At 38.8% G+C, this 19,241-nt stretch overlaps 1 protein-coding gene and 1 long non-coding RNA gene across 6 annotated transcripts in view; one reads left to right on the top strand and one right to left on the bottom strand.

Annotated features, from left to right (window-relative positions):
* Window positions 1-10,005, top strand: part of ZNF292 (zinc finger protein 292) — an 89,216-nt gene extending 79,211 nt beyond the window's left edge. For all 5 annotated transcript variants that reach the window (XM_081528631.1, XM_081528627.1, XM_081528629.1 and 2 more), the window contains one exon: window positions 940-10,005. In XM_081528631.1, the coding sequence (XP_081384757.1) occupies window positions 940-8,082 (7,143 nt within the window). In that variant the 3' untranslated portion in view covers window positions 8,083-10,005. The remainder of the gene's footprint in view (window positions 1-939) is intronic.
* A 4,566-nt stretch (window positions 10,006-14,571) lies between these two features.
* On the bottom strand, window positions 14,572-18,679 carry LOC145521009 (uncharacterized). Its single transcript, XR_014064980.1, has 2 exons — window positions 17,383-18,679; window positions 14,572-17,213 (listed from the first exon to the last, which is right to left on the bottom strand). It is a non-coding gene; the product is annotated as an uncharacterized LOC145521009 (long non-coding RNA).
* Window positions 18,680-19,241: the final 562 nt, after the last annotated feature.

Genomic DNA, 19,241 nt, shown 5'->3' with positions numbered 1-19,241 from the left:
CTTTCAAATGACTCTTACCTTTATTACTGCTATATTATCATAATAGTTCAAGATGCTAATTCAAAAGGATAAAAAGTTTGTTGTGTCTCCTGCTACTCCTAATTCTTAGGATGTTCCAGTCATGAGGTAGGTGATTTGGCATTCAATTTTGGGCTTCTCTGTGGCTCAGCTGGTAAAGAATCCTGCAATGCAGAAGACCTGGGTTTGATCCCTGGGTTGGGAAGCTCCCCTGGAGAAGGGAAAGGCTACCCACTCCAGTATACTAGCCTGGAGAATTCCACGGACTGTATAGTCCATGGGGTCGCAAAGAGTCGGACATGACTGAGCAACTTTCACTTCACTTTATGATCAAATTAGGATTCCTAGTATTAAAAAAAAAGAACTTTATTCTCAAATGTGAGAATCTCTTTTCATTGCTAATGAGTTAGGAAGTATGGGGACATTCTGAGTTTTATAACTGAACTTAGAGGGTGGTTGTTTCAGAAGGATTGTAAATACAAACTTAGGAAATGAAATTTGTGATAAAGTTAATGACATTTCTTGATCTCTTACTGTGTGCCAGACATGATACTTTAGATGCATGATATCTATTAATGTTCACAGCAGTTTCATTAAGTTTAAGTGCTGTTTTGATCTCTTATTTTATATTGTGATATGAAAGATCAGAGAAGTTAAGTAACATCCAAGTTTGCCTGGCCATTACATGATTTTATACTCATGTCTTAGCTACCAATGTTTATGTTTTTTCTGCTATTCTCTACAGCTCTTTTCTCACACACACACACACACACACAGCCACAATGCTTGGGAGGGGTTATCTTCATAGGTGGACTGTTGCAAAATTTGAGAAAACAAACCTCAGTTTTAAAATTACTGAATTCACAAATCTGCATTGATGAGTGTAAATTAAGGTAACATTTCTTGCTTGCTTCTTCACAGACCGAAGGAGCTGGACTTGCCACTTGTATAGAGCTATGTGTAAAAGCTCTTCGCCTGGAATCTACAGAAAATACTGAAGTGAAAATATCTATCTGCAAGACCATTTCATGCTTGTTGCCTGATGATCTGGAAGTTAAACGTGCTTGTCAACTGAGTGAATTTCTTATTGAGCCTACAGTAGATGCATATTATGCTGTGGAAATGTTATATAACCAGCCAGACCAGAAATATGATGAAGAGAATCTTCCAATACCAAATTCCCTACGCTGTGAGCTCTTACTTGTATTGAAAACTCAGTGGCCCTTTGATCCAGAATTCTGGGATTGGAAAACTTTGAAACGACAATGTCTTGCATTAATGGGAGAAGAGGCATCAATCGTGTCTTCAATAGATGAGTTAAATGACAGTGAGGTTTATGAGAAAGTAGCAGACTACCAGGAAGATAGTAAAGACACTTCCATGAATGGTGGAATTGGTGCTAATTCTGGCCTTCTTAGAGACATTTGTGATGAAAAGCAGAAAAAGAGAGAGATAAAACAGTTAAGAGAAAGGGGATTTATATCGGCTCGGTTCAGGAATTGGCAAGCCTACATGCAGTATTGTGTGCTATGTGACAAAGAGTTCCTTGGTCATCGAATAGTACGACATGCTCAAAAACATTACAAAGATGGGATTTACAGTTGCCCCATATGTGCAAAGAACTTTAATTCTAAAGAAACTTTTGTCCCTCACGTCACATTGCATGTTAAGCAATCAAGTAAAGAGAGACTGGCGGCTATGAAACCATTAAGAAGGTTGGGAAGGCCTCCTAAGATCACAACTACCAATGAGAATCAAAAGACAAATGCTGTGGCCAAGCAGGAGCAGCGGCCGATCAAGAAGAACAGTCTCTATTCCACAGACTTCATAGTGTTTAATGACAATGATGGCTCAGATGATGAAACTGATGACAAAGACAAATCTTACGAGCCAGAGGTGATCCCAGTCCAGAAACCAGTACCTGTTAATGAGTTCAACTGCCCTGTCACTTTTTGTAAAAAAGGCTTTAAGTACTTTAAAAATTTAATTGCTCACGTAAAGGGACATAAGGATAATGAAGATGCCAAACGCTTTCTTGAAATGCAAAGCAAAAAAGTTATCTGCCAGTACTGTAGGCGGCACTTTGTAAGTGTCACTCATCTCAACGATCACTTGCAGATGCACTGTGGCAGCAAGCCGTACATCTGCATACAGATGAGGTGTAAGGCCGGCTTTAACAGCTACGCAGAGCTCTTAACCCACCGAAAGGAGCATCCGGTCTTCAGGGCGAAGTGCATGTTTCCAAAGTGTGGCCGGGTGTTTTCAGAAGCTTATTTACTGTATGACCATGAAGCACAGCATTATAATACCTACACGTGTAAGTTCACAGGTTGTGGTAAAGTTTACCGTTCTCAGAGTGAGCTTGAAAAGCATCTTGAAGATCACAGTACTCCTGAAAAAGTACTGCCTCCTGAAGACCAACTTAATTCAGCCAGAGATTCTGTTCAGCCTTCCAGAGTGAATCAGAGTGCAGAAGGGAACACCGAGAAAGAAGGACCCATGCTTCCTTCAGAAAATAGTGTTGAAAACACCGTCCCAGCTGATAGAAGTGATGCTTGGGATAAAAGCAAGGCAGAATCACCTGTGGCCAAACAAGACCAGACTTCTGCTTCAGAGCTCGGGCAGGGTGATGGACCACTGCCAAATGGTTTAGGAAACACTGCTCCCACTCCTCTACTTCAGGCCAGTGAAGTAGCCGTGTCCATTAAGGTGTCCCTCAATCAGGGGATCGAGGAGAACTTTGGAAAGCAAGAAAACTCAACTGTGGAAAGTGCTGGTGAATCACTGGTCACAAACTTACATACACCAGTTGAAAATGCTTGTAATGATTTGTGTCACACAGATTTCCAAGAGAGAAAGGAACAGGATTGTTTTAATGAAACCCAGATTACTCAGAATTCTTTAGTGGCCTCAGAATCCCTCAAGATAGATGGCATGACCACACAAAACTTAGAAAGACAAGTGAGCAACCTGATGACCTTTTCTGTGCAAAACCAGGCAGGGTTTCAAAACAATTTACCAACTCCCAAGTTTGAATGTGGAGGTAATGTTAAAACGTCATCCAGTCTTTATAATTTACCTCTGAAGACGCTGGAAAGTATCACATTTGTTCCACCACAGCCCAACCTCAGTAATTCTTTAGGAACTCCATCAGTGCCTCCAAAAGCGCCAATTCAGAAATTCAGTTGCCAGGTTGAGGGATGTACTCGAACCTACAACTCTTCACAGAGTATTGGGAAACACATGAAGACAGCACACCCCGACCAGTATGCAGCATTCAAAATGCAACGCAAAAGCAAAAGGGGTCAGAAAGCTAACAATTTAAATACACCAAATAATGGAAAGTTTGTTTATTTTTTGCCATCGCAGGTGAGCAGCTCTAATAATGCATTTTTTACACCACAGACCAAAGCTAATGGGACTCCTACTTGTTCTAATCAGTTGCAACACGTCTCATCATCCATTTTCCCGGCTCATTTAGCAAGTGTGTCAGCTCCACTGTTGGCCGCAGTGGAAAGTGTCATAAATCCAAATATACCTTCTCAGGATAAAAATGAACAAGGTGGTGGTCTGTTATGTTCCCAGATGGAGAATTTATCTAGCACCACCTTGCCAGCACAAATGGAAGACCTAACCAAAACGGTTTTGCCTTTGAATATCGACAGCGGCTCAGATCCTTTCCTTCCGTTGCCTGCAGAAAGCAGCTCCGTGTCTCTATTCCCTTCACCAGCAGACAGTGGGACTAACTCTGTTTTCTCCCAACTGGAAAATAATACAAATCATTTTTCTTCACAGATCGAAGGAAATACCAATTCCTCCTTTCTAAAGGGAGGGAACGGTGAGAATGCAGTTTTTCCTTCACAGGTCAGTGTTGCAAATGACTTCAGTGGCACTGGTGCCCAACAGCCTGGACCGGAAAAAGTGAAAAAAGACCGTGGGCGGGGCCCAAATGGGAAGGAAAGAAAACCCAAGCACAACAAAAGGGCTAAATGGCCAGCAATCATCAGAGATGGGAAATTTATCTGTAGCAGGTGTTACAGGGCTTTCACTAACCCCAGATCTCTGGGTGGACACTTGTCTAAGCGATCTTACTGTAAACCACTGGATGGAGCAGAAATTGCTCAAGAACTTCTACAGAATAATGGGCAGCCTTCTCTTCTTGCCAGCATGATTCTCTCCACAAATGCAGTAAACTTGCAGCAGCCACAACAGGCTACATTCAGTCCAGAAGCTTGTTTTAAAGATCCATCATTCCTGCAACTTCTTGCTGCTGAAAACCGCTCCTCAACATTTTTACCAAATACGTTTCCTCGGACTGGTGTGACTAGCTTTCATACAAGTGTTAGTCAAGAGGGGAGCGAAATCATCAAACAAGCTTTGGAAACTGCTGGCATTCCCAGTACATTTGAGGGTGCTGATGTGCTCTCTCACGTCCCCACAGGTTGTGTCTCCGACGCAGCACAAGTAAATGCAACAGTGATGCCAAATCCACCTGTGCCAACCTTGCTGCAGACAGTGTGCCACCCAAGCCCCATGCTGACAGACCAGAATGGGACACCAAACCCCAAAACTTCCTCCATTGAGGAATGTAGCAGTTTGCCTGTTTTTCCAACAAACGACTTACTACTGAAGACTGTTGAAAATGGTTTGTGTTCTAGTTCATTCCCTAATTCTAGCGGGCCATCACAAAATTTTACCGGTAGCAGTTCACGTGTTTCAGTTATAAGTGGTCCTCAGAACACAAGGTCTAGTCATTTAAATAAAAAGGGAAGCAGTGCTTCTAAGAGAAGAAAGAAAGTTACTCCTCCACTAATTGCCCCTAATACTCCCCAAAACTTGGTAACGAGTGACTTAACAGCAATGGGACTTATAGCAAAGAGTATTGAGATACCAACTACTAACCTTCATTCCACTGTAATTCCCAATTGTGAACCTCAGGGTTTGGTGGAAAATCTAACACAGAAATTAAATAATGTTGACAATCAGTTGTTTATGACTGATGTGAAAGAAAACTTCAAAACCAGTCTTGAGTCCCATACAGTGTTAGCTCCTTTAACATTAAAAACTGAAAATGGTGATTCCCAAATGATGGCTTTGAATTCATGCACACCTTCAATAAATTCTGATTTGCAGATCTCTGAAGACAATGTCATACAAAACTTTGAAAAGACTCTTGAAATTATTAAAAGTGCTATGAATTCTCAAATACTTGAGGTAAAAAATGGATCTCAGGGTATTGGTGAAACATCACAGAATGCTCAAATAAATTATAACATTCAGCTTCCTTCAGTAAACACTGTACAAAATAACAAATTATCTGAGTCATCTCAGTTTTCCTCCTTCATAGGTGTCATGCCAACAAAAAGTAACATTCCTCAGTCTGAAGTATTACATAAGGAGGATCAAATACAGGAGATTTTAGAAGGCTTACAGAAATTAAAATTAGAAAATGACCTGTCCACTCCAGCACCCCAGTGTGTCCTGATAAATACATCAGTGACACTGACTCCCACTCCTGTGAAATCAATTCCAAATGTCACAGTTGTTCCAGTTTCTGAAATTATAAGCAACATTCAGTTTAATGACAGAGTTAATAAACCCTTTGTGTGTCAAAACCAAGGCTGTAATTACAGTGCTATGACAAAAGATGCACTGTTTAAGCACTATGGAAAAATTCATCAGTACACTCCAGAGATGATTCTTGAGATTAAGAAGAATCAGTTGAAATTTGCTCCATTTAAATGTGTAGTACCTACATGTACGAAGACATTTACAAGAAATTCTAATCTTCGGGCACACTGTCAGTTGGTACATCATTTTACAACAGAAGAAATGGTCAAATTAAAAATAAAAAGACCTTATGGAAGAAAATCTCAGAGTGAAAATTCATCAGCCCCACGAATTACACAAGTAAAAAGACAGCTAGCTCTGACAGAAGAAAATAAAAGGGAATTCCAGCCTGCTTTAGAGTTGGGAGCAATGAAAGAAAACATCCTCAGTAATATAGCAGTGATCCCAGAAAAACAACTTCTAGAAAAAAAAAGTCCTGAAAAAACAGAAAGTTCTTCTCAAGTGATTGCAATTACTTCAGAACAATGTAATACAAATCCTCTCACAAATGCGCAAACCAAAGGACGGAAAGTTAGGAGACATAAAAAAGAAAAGGAGGAGAGGAAACGCAAGAAGCCAGTTTCTCAGTCTCCTGAGTTTCCCACAAGGTACAGTCCCTACAGACCTTATCGCTGTGTTCATCAGGGTTGCTTTGCTGCTTTCACGATACAGCAGAACTTAATTCTGCATTACCAGGCTGTGCACAAATCAGATCTGCCTGCATTTTCTGCAGAAGTTGAAGAGGAGAGTGAAGCTGGTAAAGAGAGTGAAGAAATTGAAACGAAACAAACTGTGAAAGAATTTCGATGTCAGGTGAGTGACTGTTCTCGAATTTTCCAAGCAATTACTGGCCTAATACAACACTACATGAAGCTTCATGAGATGTCACCTGAAGAAATTGAAAGTATGACCGCTTCTGTGGATGTTGGGAAATTTCCATGTGATCAGTCAGAGTGTAAATCTTCATTTACCACATACTTGAACTATGTTGTTCATCTTGAGGCAGACCATGGAATCGGGGCCAGGGGAAGTAAAACTGAAGAAGATGGCATATACAAGTGTGACTGTGAAGGCTGTGACCGAATATATGCAACTCGGTCTAATCTCCTCCGACACATTTTTAATAAGCATAATGACAAACATAAAGCTCATCTCATTCGGCCACGAAGATTAACACCTGGTCAGGAAAATATGTCAAGCAAAGCAAACCAAGAAAAGACAAAGTCTAAACACCGGGGGACAAAATACAAATCTGGAAGGGAAGGAGTCAAAATGCCTAAGACCAAACGAAAGAAAAAAAATAATTTGGAAAACAAGACTGCAAAGATTGTGCAGATTGAAGAAAATAAGCCTTACTCTCTGAAACGTGGAAAGCATGTATATTCTATAAAGGCTAGAAATGATGCCTTGTCTGAATGTACGAGCAGATTTGTCACCCAGTATCCATGTATGATAAAGGGGTGTACATCGGTTGTTACAAGTGAAAGCAATATAATCAGACATTATAAATGCCATAAATTATCTAAGGCATTTACATCACAACACCGCAACCTCCTCATTGTCTTCAAACGGTGTTGCAGCTCACAATTAAAGGAAACTTCTGACCAAGAAGTTGAAAAGAGTAGTGCGAAGGATTCTGACACAGGTGTATCAGAGAGCAATGGTAATGCAAGAACAGCTGTAGTTCCACAGAAGGAAATTGTAAAAAGTGAAAAAGATGAAGTGGATGAACTAACAGAATTATTTATTACTAAATTAATAAATGAAGACAACACAAGTGTGGAGACCCAACCTCAGACCTCTTCAAATGTAAGTAATGATTTTAAGGAAAATAACCCCTGCCAGTCAGAAAAACAAAAAGCAAGTAATTTGAAGAGAGTTAATAAAGAAAAAAATGTCTCCCAAAATAAAAAGAGAAAAGTTGAAAAAGCCGAACCAGCAGCAGCAGTTGAATTAAGTAGTATACATAAGGAAGAAGAAACTGCTGTTGCAATTCAAACCACTGAGGAGCACCCTGCATCTTTTGACTGGAGCTCATTTAAACCAATGGGGTTTGAGGTATCATTTCTCAAATTCCTGGAGGAGTCTGCAGTGAAACAGAAGAAAAATACCGACAAAGATCATCCCAATAGCGGGAATAAAAAAGGATCCCATTCAAATTCAAGAAAAAATGTCGACAAGACTGCTGTGACTAGTGGAAATCATATATGTTCTTGTAAAGAAAGTGAAACTTTTGTACAGTTTGCCAATCCAACACAGCTTCAGTGCAGTGATAATGTAAAAATTGTTTTAGACAAGACTCTGAAAGATTGCACTGAGCTTGTCTTAAAGCAGCTTCAGGAAATGAAACCTACCGTCAGTCTGAAAAAACTTGAAGTACATTCAAACGATCCAGATGGGTCTGTTATGAAAGACATCAGTATGGGCAAAGCCACAGGGAGAGGGCAGTACTGATAACTGATGTGCTATAAATACATTATTTACAGTTTTCTTTTAAATAGGAAGCCATCAAGCATGCTAAAATTGTGAAACTTTTTCGTTATTTTTTGTTGTTGCTGACATGAATTAACCTGGCCAAAAAAAGAAAAAAAAAAAAACAAAAAACATGACATTTTGTCATGTAGAACTTTTTTTTATCCCTATGGGACTTGAGGAACAGAATCCATACTTCAGTTACTGTAAATAGTTGAGCTAAACCTCAAATTTCTATCAGCCAGTTGCCCTTTTCATGAACTAAACTGAGTTATCTGTGTGATTGATTTGTCTCACCAGGTCACTGCTCATGTGTAACAGTACTCTTTGTTTGTAGATACCTTTTTTTGTATATATTTATTATTGTAAATCATTTGCTGCCACCAGCAGTGTGTAAGTCTAAACTATTAAATGACACATTTATATTTGGAATTTTAATTTTTAACCAAGTGATCAAGTTTTTAAAACTGTCCTTTTATTGTTTTAAATTAAGAATTTTTTGAACTAAAAACTAGAAACTCTGCCATAGTTCATTGATTTTTTTTTTACATAAAACATTTATTTACAAGATGATCTCCAAAAAAAATTTACTTTTCACAAAGTAGGCACATTATATCAACAACTTGCTCTGCTTTGTAAATTTTCCTTCCAGGATTTTTTGGGTGGTATACATGTGAAATTAAAGCAGATTCTTTAGCAATTTCCTATAGCTACAATTTTTTTTCAAAGCTTTCAATTGGATATAGTTACTATGATTCCATGAAATATAATGGAAATGTGAATAAAGGATTTCCTACATCAAAGATTTTAAACATTTGGTATTTAAAAAAAAAATCCTTTGTGAATGTGATAGAAACTAGTAGTGTGGAGCAGTGTAAATATTTGAGGTGGTGATTTGTGAAGTAGCCCAGTATTGCCTTAAATAAAATCACATTTCATTTCTTGTTTTATACATGTGATCTTATAAAGGTTTTGTTTCCTCCCCACCCCCATTTTCTGAGATTTATAGATTGGTGTATAGCTTTAAACTGTATAAACTTTTGTGGAAAAATTTTTTTAAACATTTTTATAAATCTTAAAATTGGTATCATCAAAGTGAGCCCATCTTGTGTTTATAAAATGCAAGAGTTCCTTAAACATTTATAATTACATAGATAAAACACTTTCTATAAGGAAGTTGGATGTTTTGATTTTACTGTTTATAGATGTTAGATTGTACAGATTTGTCTGTATTTTCCTGCCATATCTAATGATACTTTTTTCATTAGAATGGTCTTCCAGAGCAGTATTAGTTGTTATAATTGATTATTTTGATTATTCAGTATATAGTTAGCTCTTATAGTTTAGCTTTATTCACCATATTTATACTGTGGATTTACAGCCAGAGGTAGAGGTTATTTCAGGAGAGTTTATGAACCTTCCTTTGAAGTCCAACTAAAATCCATACTGGAAACAAAAGAAAACATCCTCTCAGACTTACTTTTGTTTCTGTTTGCCATGAATAGTAGCATTGATTTTTGACTTTGTTTGTTATAAACCAGTTATATTCACAATATTATTTGTCTGAGATATTGATATTGTGATATGAAAATGTATATATTCCCTGTGCAACATCAGACTTGCAGGAAAAATGAAGCACTTAATATTAACTGAAATTGCTGGTACTCTGAATAAATAAGCATGGTCAAGGAGTGAATTATTTTCTTTTGGGAAATATTTTTTTAAGTTTTATTATTAAAGTATTATAGTTTTATTTTTAGGGCCGAATGGGGTATATGGAATAGTTGGTTTCACCTCCTTAAGGTTTATTACCAATATGCATAAAACTTGACACATTAAAATCTCTACCCTTTGGTAAGCCCACTGTTATTTATTAAAATAAAAATTGTTCTTATGGGTGATTAATACATGCTTTTTTTCTAAATTAATAATAACTTAACTTTGAGTAATTTTAATATTAAATTTTTGTCAACAACTGAATGTTTCCGTACAGTTTTCTTAGAAGTTGACCTAACTGTTAAAGGTAGGCATTTGGCAAACTGCTCTATAGTACAGCAGCAGATAGGTTTATTTCTGATGAATGTAGTGATGAGCCTGTTAAGGGAAAATGCCAATGTATTGGGGCTTTTCTTTTGCCCATTAGCTTAAGAAAATTAACCACTAGATGTTTCTGTAATTGTTCTCCTACGTGTCAGGGGGAAAGATTTGCCAACATTGAGTTAATTTTTTTTATATTCCAGGTACTGTATGCTAAAAGCAATTATGGAATAGTGGGCTTTTTAGCATGGAACAGAAAAATCAAATTATGGTATAAAATACATAATGAATTTATAGAACAACAGCATGTTGGTAAAATTTGATACGGAATGTAATGCCTAAGTATTAAAAAAGAATCAAAAAGTATATATTTTTCATGGTATACTTTTCCTCAATCCCTTGTCTTTGAGATATTTTCTTACCACAGTGTAAATTTGCCTAAGGTTTCATCGTTTGAAAAATGGATTTTTTTCCCCCTCCTCTAAACCCAGAGAATTTAAATCTTACCAGTCAGAACATATTATTCAAAATACATCGAGTTAAGTGAAATGTAATGTTTTGAGAATTTTTCAGCAATGTCAAGTTGAGTCAGCATAAGTAAATTATTTTTTTAAACTGCTGGACAGAGAGAGTTTAACAAGGCAAATTTTGATCAGGTAAGCAAACACAGTTGCTATAGCTATTAAAAACTGCATAAAAGCTAGAGTTATTAAGGAGGAAATGCTCTGTTTTCAGGGAGAAAGATAAGTGGTTATGAGTGTTTATAGAAAGATGAGTCTTGAAAGATGAATGAGAGGTCAGCAAGTGGTCAGAGGGGAAAAGGGAATTCTAGGCTGTAGGTAGCGAGTAGCATAGTGCATTTGCAGTATTAATAAGGTGGTCAGTGTGGAAAGATAGGGAGTTGGAGAAGCTGAACCGAAGAGGCAGATGGGCCAGGTCATGAAGGTTCTCGCATGCCATGTTATCTTCACTATGTTTTGATTTTTTAAGTGGTTACTGAGTGCATTTATGTTGAGCAATCTAATCAGGTACCAATTTTAGGCAGTTGGCACAGTATAGAGGATAGGTAGGATAAGTTGGAAGTTAAAAGTTGGGAAACTTGAAATAGTTCAGGCAAAATTTAGTGGGTAGGGTGTGTGATGTCAGTGGGTGGGAAGGTGATGGCAGTGATCAGAGAAGTTTTCTAAACTATTAGAGCTCCCTTGAAAGAACCCAGTGTGTCTTAGCATGTGAAACTTCTGTACAGAAAAGATGTTAAATGTTAAAGTGGGAATTTTTCAGACTTCAATGATGGTGAACTATAAGATTGACTATAGTTCCCTATGCTACACAGTAAACCTTTGTTGCATATCTATTTTTTAATTAGAAATCTAACATTCTATTCATAGTCTAGTGAAATCAAAATGTCATAATTTTTTAGGCAAAAATTCATTATTTTCCTAATATATATAATGCATTTTTATATATATATGCAAAAGCTTTCCTATTACACTTGATAAAGACTTGAGAAAGATCCTAAAAAACAAGAGATGGAGAAGTTGGAAAACAAACTAAATGAAATGGGAGCACTGAATATGAAATAGAAAAAGTAAAACATACTAGATAAAAGTAAAAGATCATTGTGTAGTCCAGTTGTTTTTAAACATGACTGCTCATTAGAAACATCTGGAGCTCTGGAGAAAAAAGCAATGCCTGAGCATTTGTATTTTTCAAAAAATTTCAAGATAATTCTGATATGCATCTGATTTTAAAAGGTGATAACAGATTTTTCTATTAGATCCTAGTTTGGGTGAAAATGTGCTGTGGTTAGTCGCTCAGTCGTGTTTGACTCTTTGCAGCCCCATGGACTGTAGCCTGCCAGGCTCCTCTGTCCGTGGGATTCTCCAGGCAAGTACACTGGAGTGGGTTGCCATGCCCTCCTCCAGGGGATCTTCCCAACCAAGGGATTGAACTCAGGTCTCCTGCATTGTAGGCAAGTTCGTTACCATTTGAGCCACCATGGAGGCATTTCGGTGAAAATAGAGTTTTATTCTTTTTCTGTTGACCAATCATACAATGATATTAAGTGAGTAATAGTTACATAATTCACTAGAGTAAAAGACGTTTACTTCAGATGTTTACTTACTGACGTTTACGTCACAATCAATAGCCAGACAAAAAAAGATAATTGTAAGCCATGATGGGAACATGATTAACTTAATATAAAATAATTGCATATAATTTGGGGAGTCTCAAACAGAGTCATGTGGTAAGTGGAAGTGCATACATGCACGTGTGTTTTCATCCACCCAGCCAGTCTGTGTCTTTTGGTTGATGCATTTAATCCATTTACATTTAAGGTAATTATCCATATGTATGATCCTATTACCGTTTTGTTAATTGTTTTGGGTTTACTTTCTGTAGGTCTTTTCCTTCTCTTTTGTTTCCTGCCTGCCTAGAGAAGTTCCTTTAGCATTTGTTTGTAAAGCTGGTTTGGTGGTGCTGAACTCTCTTTAATATTTGCTTGTCAGAGTCTTGCTGGGTAGAATATTCTTGACTGTAGGTTCTTCCCTTTCATCACTTTAAATATATCATACCATTCCCTTCTGGCTTGTAGAGTTTCTGTTGAAAAATCAGCTGATAGCTGGATGGGAGTTCCCTTGTATGTCATTTGTCATTTTCCCCTTGTTTATTATTTGTTGCTTTTAATATTTAATATTTTATCTGTCTTTAATTTTTGTCAGTTTGATTATTATATATGTCTCTATGTGTTCCTCCTTGGATCTATCCTGCCTGGGACTCTGTGCTTTCTGGACTTGGTTGATTATTTCCTTTTCTGTGTTCGGAAAGTTTTCAGCTATTCAGTCAGTTGAGTTCAGTTCAGTTGCTCAGCCATGTCTGACTCTCTGTGACCCCATGGACTGCAGCAACCAGGCTTCCCTGTCCATCACCAATTCTTGGAGCTTGCTCAAACTCATGTCCACCAAGTCGGTGATGCCATCCAACCATCTCATCCTCTGTCAACCCATTCTCCTCCTACCTTCAGTCTTCCACAGCATCAGGGTCTTTTCAAATGAATCAGCTCTTCACATCAGATGGCCAAAGTATTGGAGTTTCAGCTTCAGCATCAGTCCTTCCAATGAATATTCAGAATTGATTTCCTTTAGGATTGACTGGTTTGATCTCCTTGCAGTTCAAGGGACTTGCAAGAGTCTTCTCCAACACCACAGTTAAAAAGCATCAATTCTTTGGTGCTTAGCTTTCTTTAGAGTCCAACACACACCCATACATGACCACTGGAAAAACCATAGCCTTGACTAGATGGAACTTTGTTGGCAAAAGAATGTCTCTGCTTTTTAATAGGCTGTCTAAGTTGGTCATAACTTTTCTTCTGAGGAGCAAATGGCTGCAGTCACTATCTGCATTGATTATGGAGCCCCAAAAATAAAGTCTGCCACTGTTTCCACTATTTGCCATGAAGTGATGGGACCAGATGCCATAATCTTAGGTTTCTAAATGTTGAGTTTTAAGCTAGCTTTTTCACTGTCCTCTTTCACTTTCATCAAGAGCAGCCCACTCCAGTACTCTTGCCTGGAAAATCCCATGGATGGAGAAGCCTGGTAGACTACAGTCCATGGGACCGCAAAGAGTCCGACTAGACTGAGTGACTTCACTTTCACTTTCAGTGTTGTTGAGAGGTCTCTTAAGCTGTCTTCATTTCTTTTCATCCTTTTTTCTGTATTCTGTTCTACAGCAGTGATTTCCACTATTCTGTCCTCCGGGTCATTTATCTGTTCTGCTTCAGTTATTCTGCTTTTGATTGCTTCTAGTGTATTTTACTCATCTCTTGTCTGTTCGTTCGTTCTTCTAGGTCTTTGGTAAACATTGCTTGCATCTTCTCAAGTCTTTGCCTCCATTGTTTCCCCGAGATCCTGGATTGTCTTCACTACCATGATTCTGAATTCTTTTGGAAGATTGCCTCTCTACTTCTTTAGTTGTTTTTCTCGGGTTTTATCTTGTCCCTTCATCTGGGACATAACTTTCTGCTTTTTATTGTGATTAATTTTCTCTAATTTGATTTTTGTTTTAGCCGCTGTAAGACTGCTCCTTCTTCTGTCTGCCTTCTGATGGATGAGGCTAAGAGTCTTGTGTAAGCTTCCTGATGAGAGGGACTGGTGATGGGAAAAACTGGGTCTTGCTCTGGTGGGCAGGACCTTGCTCAGTAAAGCTTTAATACAATTATCTGCTGATTGGTGAGGTTGCACTCCCTCCCTTGTAGTTGTTTGGCCTGAGGCGACCCAGCCCTGGGGCCTGCAGACTCTATGGTAGGGTTATTGGCGAGCTCCAAGAGGGTTTACAGCAAGGGTGACCATCCAGTTCTCCCATCCCTGTGGTGAGCCTTGCCAACCCACATCTCCACAGGAGGCCCTCCAACACTAGCAGGTAGTTTCGGTTCAGTTTCCAATGGGGTCTCCTCTGGGGTGCGCATAACATTTTTTTGTGCCCTCCAAGACGCGTCTGTTTTCCCTAGTCCTCTGGAAGTCCTATAATCAAATCCCGCTGGCCCTCAAGGCAAGATTCCCTGAGGATTCCCAGTTCTTTTGTTGGATCCCCAGGCTGGGGAGCCTGGGGTTAAGAACTTTCACAACAGTGCAAGAACAACTTCAGTATTCTTGTTCTCCAGCCTGTGGGTCACCCACCTGGCAGGTATGGGATTTGATTTTATCGTGATTGTGTCCCTCCTGCCATCTCCCTGCAGCCTTTGTCTTTGGATATGGGCTATCGTTTTTTGGTGGGTTCTAGCATCCTCCTGTCGATGGTGGTTCAGCAGCTAGTTGCAATTTTGGTGCTCTCGCAGAAGATGAGCGCACCTCCTTCTGCTCCACCATCTTGAACTGGAAGCTTTCCAGACACCCATCTGATTTCCCATTTTCCTGATGCTTCCACATCCTCGAACACTTTGTAAGCTTACCCACCCCCACCACCTCAAGCCTTTACACATTTTCTTTGGAATGCTTATTCCTCTATAAGCTCAGCTTAAATGGCAGCTCCTCAGAGGGTCACCCAGATCACTCTGTACTGAAGTTTCATGTGTTCATTTTGTATACCAGTGTGTTTAATTTTTGTATTTGTTGTTTATTATCTGCCTCCCAACCTACCACTCAGTGATCAAATTATTTCCTAATGACCTTGCTCATTAAGGGTACCTCTTATTGCAGTGATCTTCCCATAAATGGGAGCACTGTGCTTTGACAAAATCAAAACCTGTATCACTTCCAGGTCTGGAATTAAAATTCCATTTCTCCACCCACAAACTTTCCAGCTCATCTGCTTGAGCTCCCTCCACTAAAATATATTTCTACGTCATCACAACTAACAGTTAATCCCACCGCTTGATCACTCTTTACCAGTTCACTCCTGTCTTCATCTGGTTTGGCTTAGAGGCTAGATTCCACTTTACCGATAACCTCAGACCATACCCCTGCACCTCCCTTTAAATCATGATCTGGAAAATGTTTTCTGTCTACTCTTGAGCAGTTGAATGGGAGAAAATTATTACAAAAGGCAGGTTAATAGGTTCAAAGCTACTTGGCAATTTTTAAATTTTCTGAGAAAAATACAAAAATTTGATAGGAACTTTCTCAGCTTTTCATCCCTAAATTTACAAACCCATCTATACCTGCACTCTTTTCTACTTAGGAAAAGTCAGTCCCTCCTCACCTTCTCAAAGTTTCATCAGTCTTACTAGATTCTTCCCAGCAGCTCATAATATGCCCCTAATGGCTACTGTTCTTTAAAGAAAGAGGTGAAGGAGAGGGGTCTTTTGATCCCATCCAACTATAACCTCTTTTATTTAGTTCCCATCATAACTAATTTGAGTTACCTCTATTTTTCATGTACTAGCACCTTGTATATCCCTACAACTTTTCTAAAATTGCTTTCATTAGGATCTGCAGTCTCCCATGCTGTCATAGCTGTTGGTTCTTTTTCTTCTCTCATGTACTACCTCAGGAGCATTCAGTAGGGTTGATGACTTCCTCTTTAAAGTATTCTCTTGGTTTTCGTGGCGTTTTCTCTTGGTTTCTCCTTATCTTTAGCTTTTCTGGCCCCTGCATCACTGGATCCAATCCTAGTTCTCCCAGGACCTGACCTTTGGCTCCGTGTGAGTCTACACTCTTTGGATGATGCAGTCCATTCTGTGGAGTTCAGTGTTACCAGTGTGCCTGTTAACACATAAATTCATAACCCAAAGACCAAACTTTTTATAGCTTCAGGCTTTCATGTTCAGCTGCCTACATCACAGTTAAGCATGTCACGTCCAACCAAAATCATTATCTTTCCCGCTTTACCTTCAACCTATTCCTCTCCCAATTCTCTCTATCCAAAGTCACTACCTAGGTTTCTCAAGTTAGGCTCTGTAGCCCCAGTTGTAACATGGCCAGTTACAGTGTTACAACACTCAATTTCCTTGATAACACTCATCTTCAGTTGTAATTGCTTTTTTTCTACCTTGCTAAAATCTCACACCACCCATGCCACAAAACCAACCTATAGGTTGCACAAGGGCAGAAATCTTGCTAAGTACCTAGTCCAGTACCTTGAACATAATAACAGAACATACTTAACAGAAGTAAAATTTTATTGAATTCTTAAATGGAAGATGATTCAAACTCTCATGGAGCTCAGAATTACACAATTACTGTAATTTCCTAGTTCTAGGGATACTGTAAGATTAATAGGGTGAGAACATGATACTGTATGGTCTGTAGTGAGGGGAAGCAATTAAAGGTTTAACTGAAGAGGGAGATATTGAGGGAGGGAAAGCAGAAAAGCTCCAGGCTACAGGGAAACATGAAAAGCTGTGGTAAGAATAACTTCTGAGGAGATGGTAAAAAGCTGATAAGAGTTTAAAGTGAACAAGGAAAGAAGCAAAGGCCACATCACACAGTGTCTTAAACCTAATTATATTTGAGTTTATCCTCGGTTCACATTTGGGTTTCAAAATGAATGAAATTCTTAACATGTTTAAAAATTCACTGTAATGAGAGCATTTCACTGGGGAATTCCAGTAGACCAATTAAGAAGGCTTTCCAGGACTTCCCTGGTGGTCTGGTGGCTAAAACTCTGTGCTCCCAATGCAGGGGTCTGGGGTTTGATCCCTGGTCAGGGAACTAGATCCCATGTGCTGCAACTAACACCTGGTGCAGTCAAATAAATAAATAAAAATATTAAAAAAAAAAAAAAAAAAAAAGAAGGCTTTCCAACTCATCTGGGGGAGAGAGGATACTGTTGGTGTGGAATGGTGATGGCTGGAGGAGAATAGTGAATGGACTTGAGAGATCTAGAATATTGGGTAGGACTTAAATAATTATGAGTTATGGAAAAGGAAGAGAAGGGGGAAGTAGAGAAGATTTCCAGGGTTTTGGCTTAAATGGTTGAAGAAATACCATTTATTCAGGTAGATGAGACTGGAAGAGGAGCAGTTTTGTGAATGGGTGATAGGCTAGAGAAGTGTATACAAAAGGGCCTAGGGCTGAACTCTGAGGTGAGTTAACCGAATATTTTAAAGTAGATTAAGAGAAATAAAAATCATAAGACTAGAAGCAAAATATCCTTTGGATTTAGTAGTAAGAAAGTAATTGGTGACCTTGGCAGTTTGTAGCTTGACTGGAAAAACCTGTTTTTGAAAAGTTTGGTTGTGAAGGAGAAGATAGAATGGTAGCTGGAATCCCATGGACAGAGGAGCCTGGCTGGCTACAGTGCCTGGGGTCACAGAGTCGGACAGGACTGAGTGAGGGAGCACGCACACACTGGGGAGGTACCCATTAAAGAGGCAAAAGTTGACAGATTAGTAGATGGAACCTCGCCTCAAGAATAGATGGCCAAGGTCAGCATTACCAAATAGAAAGGATGTCTAGATTAAGTCTGTTAAGTAGGAATGATTATCTAGGAAACAGCATTCCTGCCCCACAGCAAGCCTTGAAAAAGTAGGCAGTCGACTTTTAAATATTAAAGTTTGAGGTGAAGAATAGAAGGCTATATATAAAAGCATAACTGGTAGAGCATTCAAAACCCAGCTAAGTTAGGAGAACATAATCTTGTAGTATTTCCAGTAGTGCTGCTCAGTTTGAATAGAGGACAAATAGGGAAGAGGTTGCATAGTCCCAGGACAGGTATTTCATCAGTGAGTCGAGCCTGGTTAGGGTAGGAAACAAAAGCTAAGAGGACAAAAGAAAATTGAACAGTCAAGGGACTGGAGGTCTGTCTTGGGGTGAGTGGGAGGGTTAGAAGACTCAATATTTTTTATTTTTATACAGTTTAAATTTTTTTAAATTTTATGTTGCAGTATAGTTGATTAACAGTGTTTCACGTGTACAGTAAAGTGATTGAGTTGTGCATATTCCCATTCCCTTTTTCAGATTCTTTTCCCATTTAGGTTTTTGCGGAGTTCCCTGTGCTATACAGTAGGTCCTTGTTGGTCATCTGTTTTAAATATAGCAGTGTGTGCATGTCAATCCCAAACTCCCAATCTGTCCCTCCCTCTCATCTTTCCCCCACCCTGGTAACCATAAGTTCTTTCTCCAGGTCTTTGAGTCTGTTTTGTTAATAAGTTCATTTGTTTTATTGTTTTTATTTATTTAAATTTAAAAAATTTTTAAAGTTTTTTTGTTTTATTTCTTGGCCACACGTGGAATCTTAGTTCCCTGACCAGGAATTGAACCCTTGCCCCATGCACTGGAAGTATGGAGTCTTAACCACTGGACCACCAGGGAAGTCCCTGTTTTATTGTTTTCAGATTCCACAGATAAGCAGTATGGGACTGGAGGTCTTAACGGTGCTGAAGAGAGGGTATTGTGGGAATAAGGCTGAGAATTAGGTATGAAAGACTAGAGTGTTGAAACGTAAGATTGTAGGAGTAATGCAGTGTCTGGAAATGACCGTAGAAGTATATTACTGAATTAGAATGTCGATGAACGCTAAATTAGAATGTTGATGAGTTGAGAAATTGAAACAGATTTTGGTCTGATTTATTGGATGGACTGTACACAGAAGATGCTGTTAGTAGGAACTGATGTAAGAGCTTGAGTCCAGTGCTGCAGTCTTGCTTTTAGAGATTTGGTGGG

Source organism: Giraffa tippelskirchi, chromosome 9 (genome assembly GCF_054371585.1).
Source record: "Giraffa tippelskirchi isolate mGirTip1 chromosome 9, T2T-mGirTip1v1.2.pri, whole genome shotgun sequence".
NCBI classification, from domain to species: domain Eukaryota; kingdom Metazoa; phylum Chordata; class Mammalia; order Artiodactyla; family Giraffidae; genus Giraffa; species Giraffa tippelskirchi.
The sequence above is the reverse complement of the archived record's forward strand: the minus strand, read 5'-3'. Positions and strand labels throughout refer to the sequence as shown.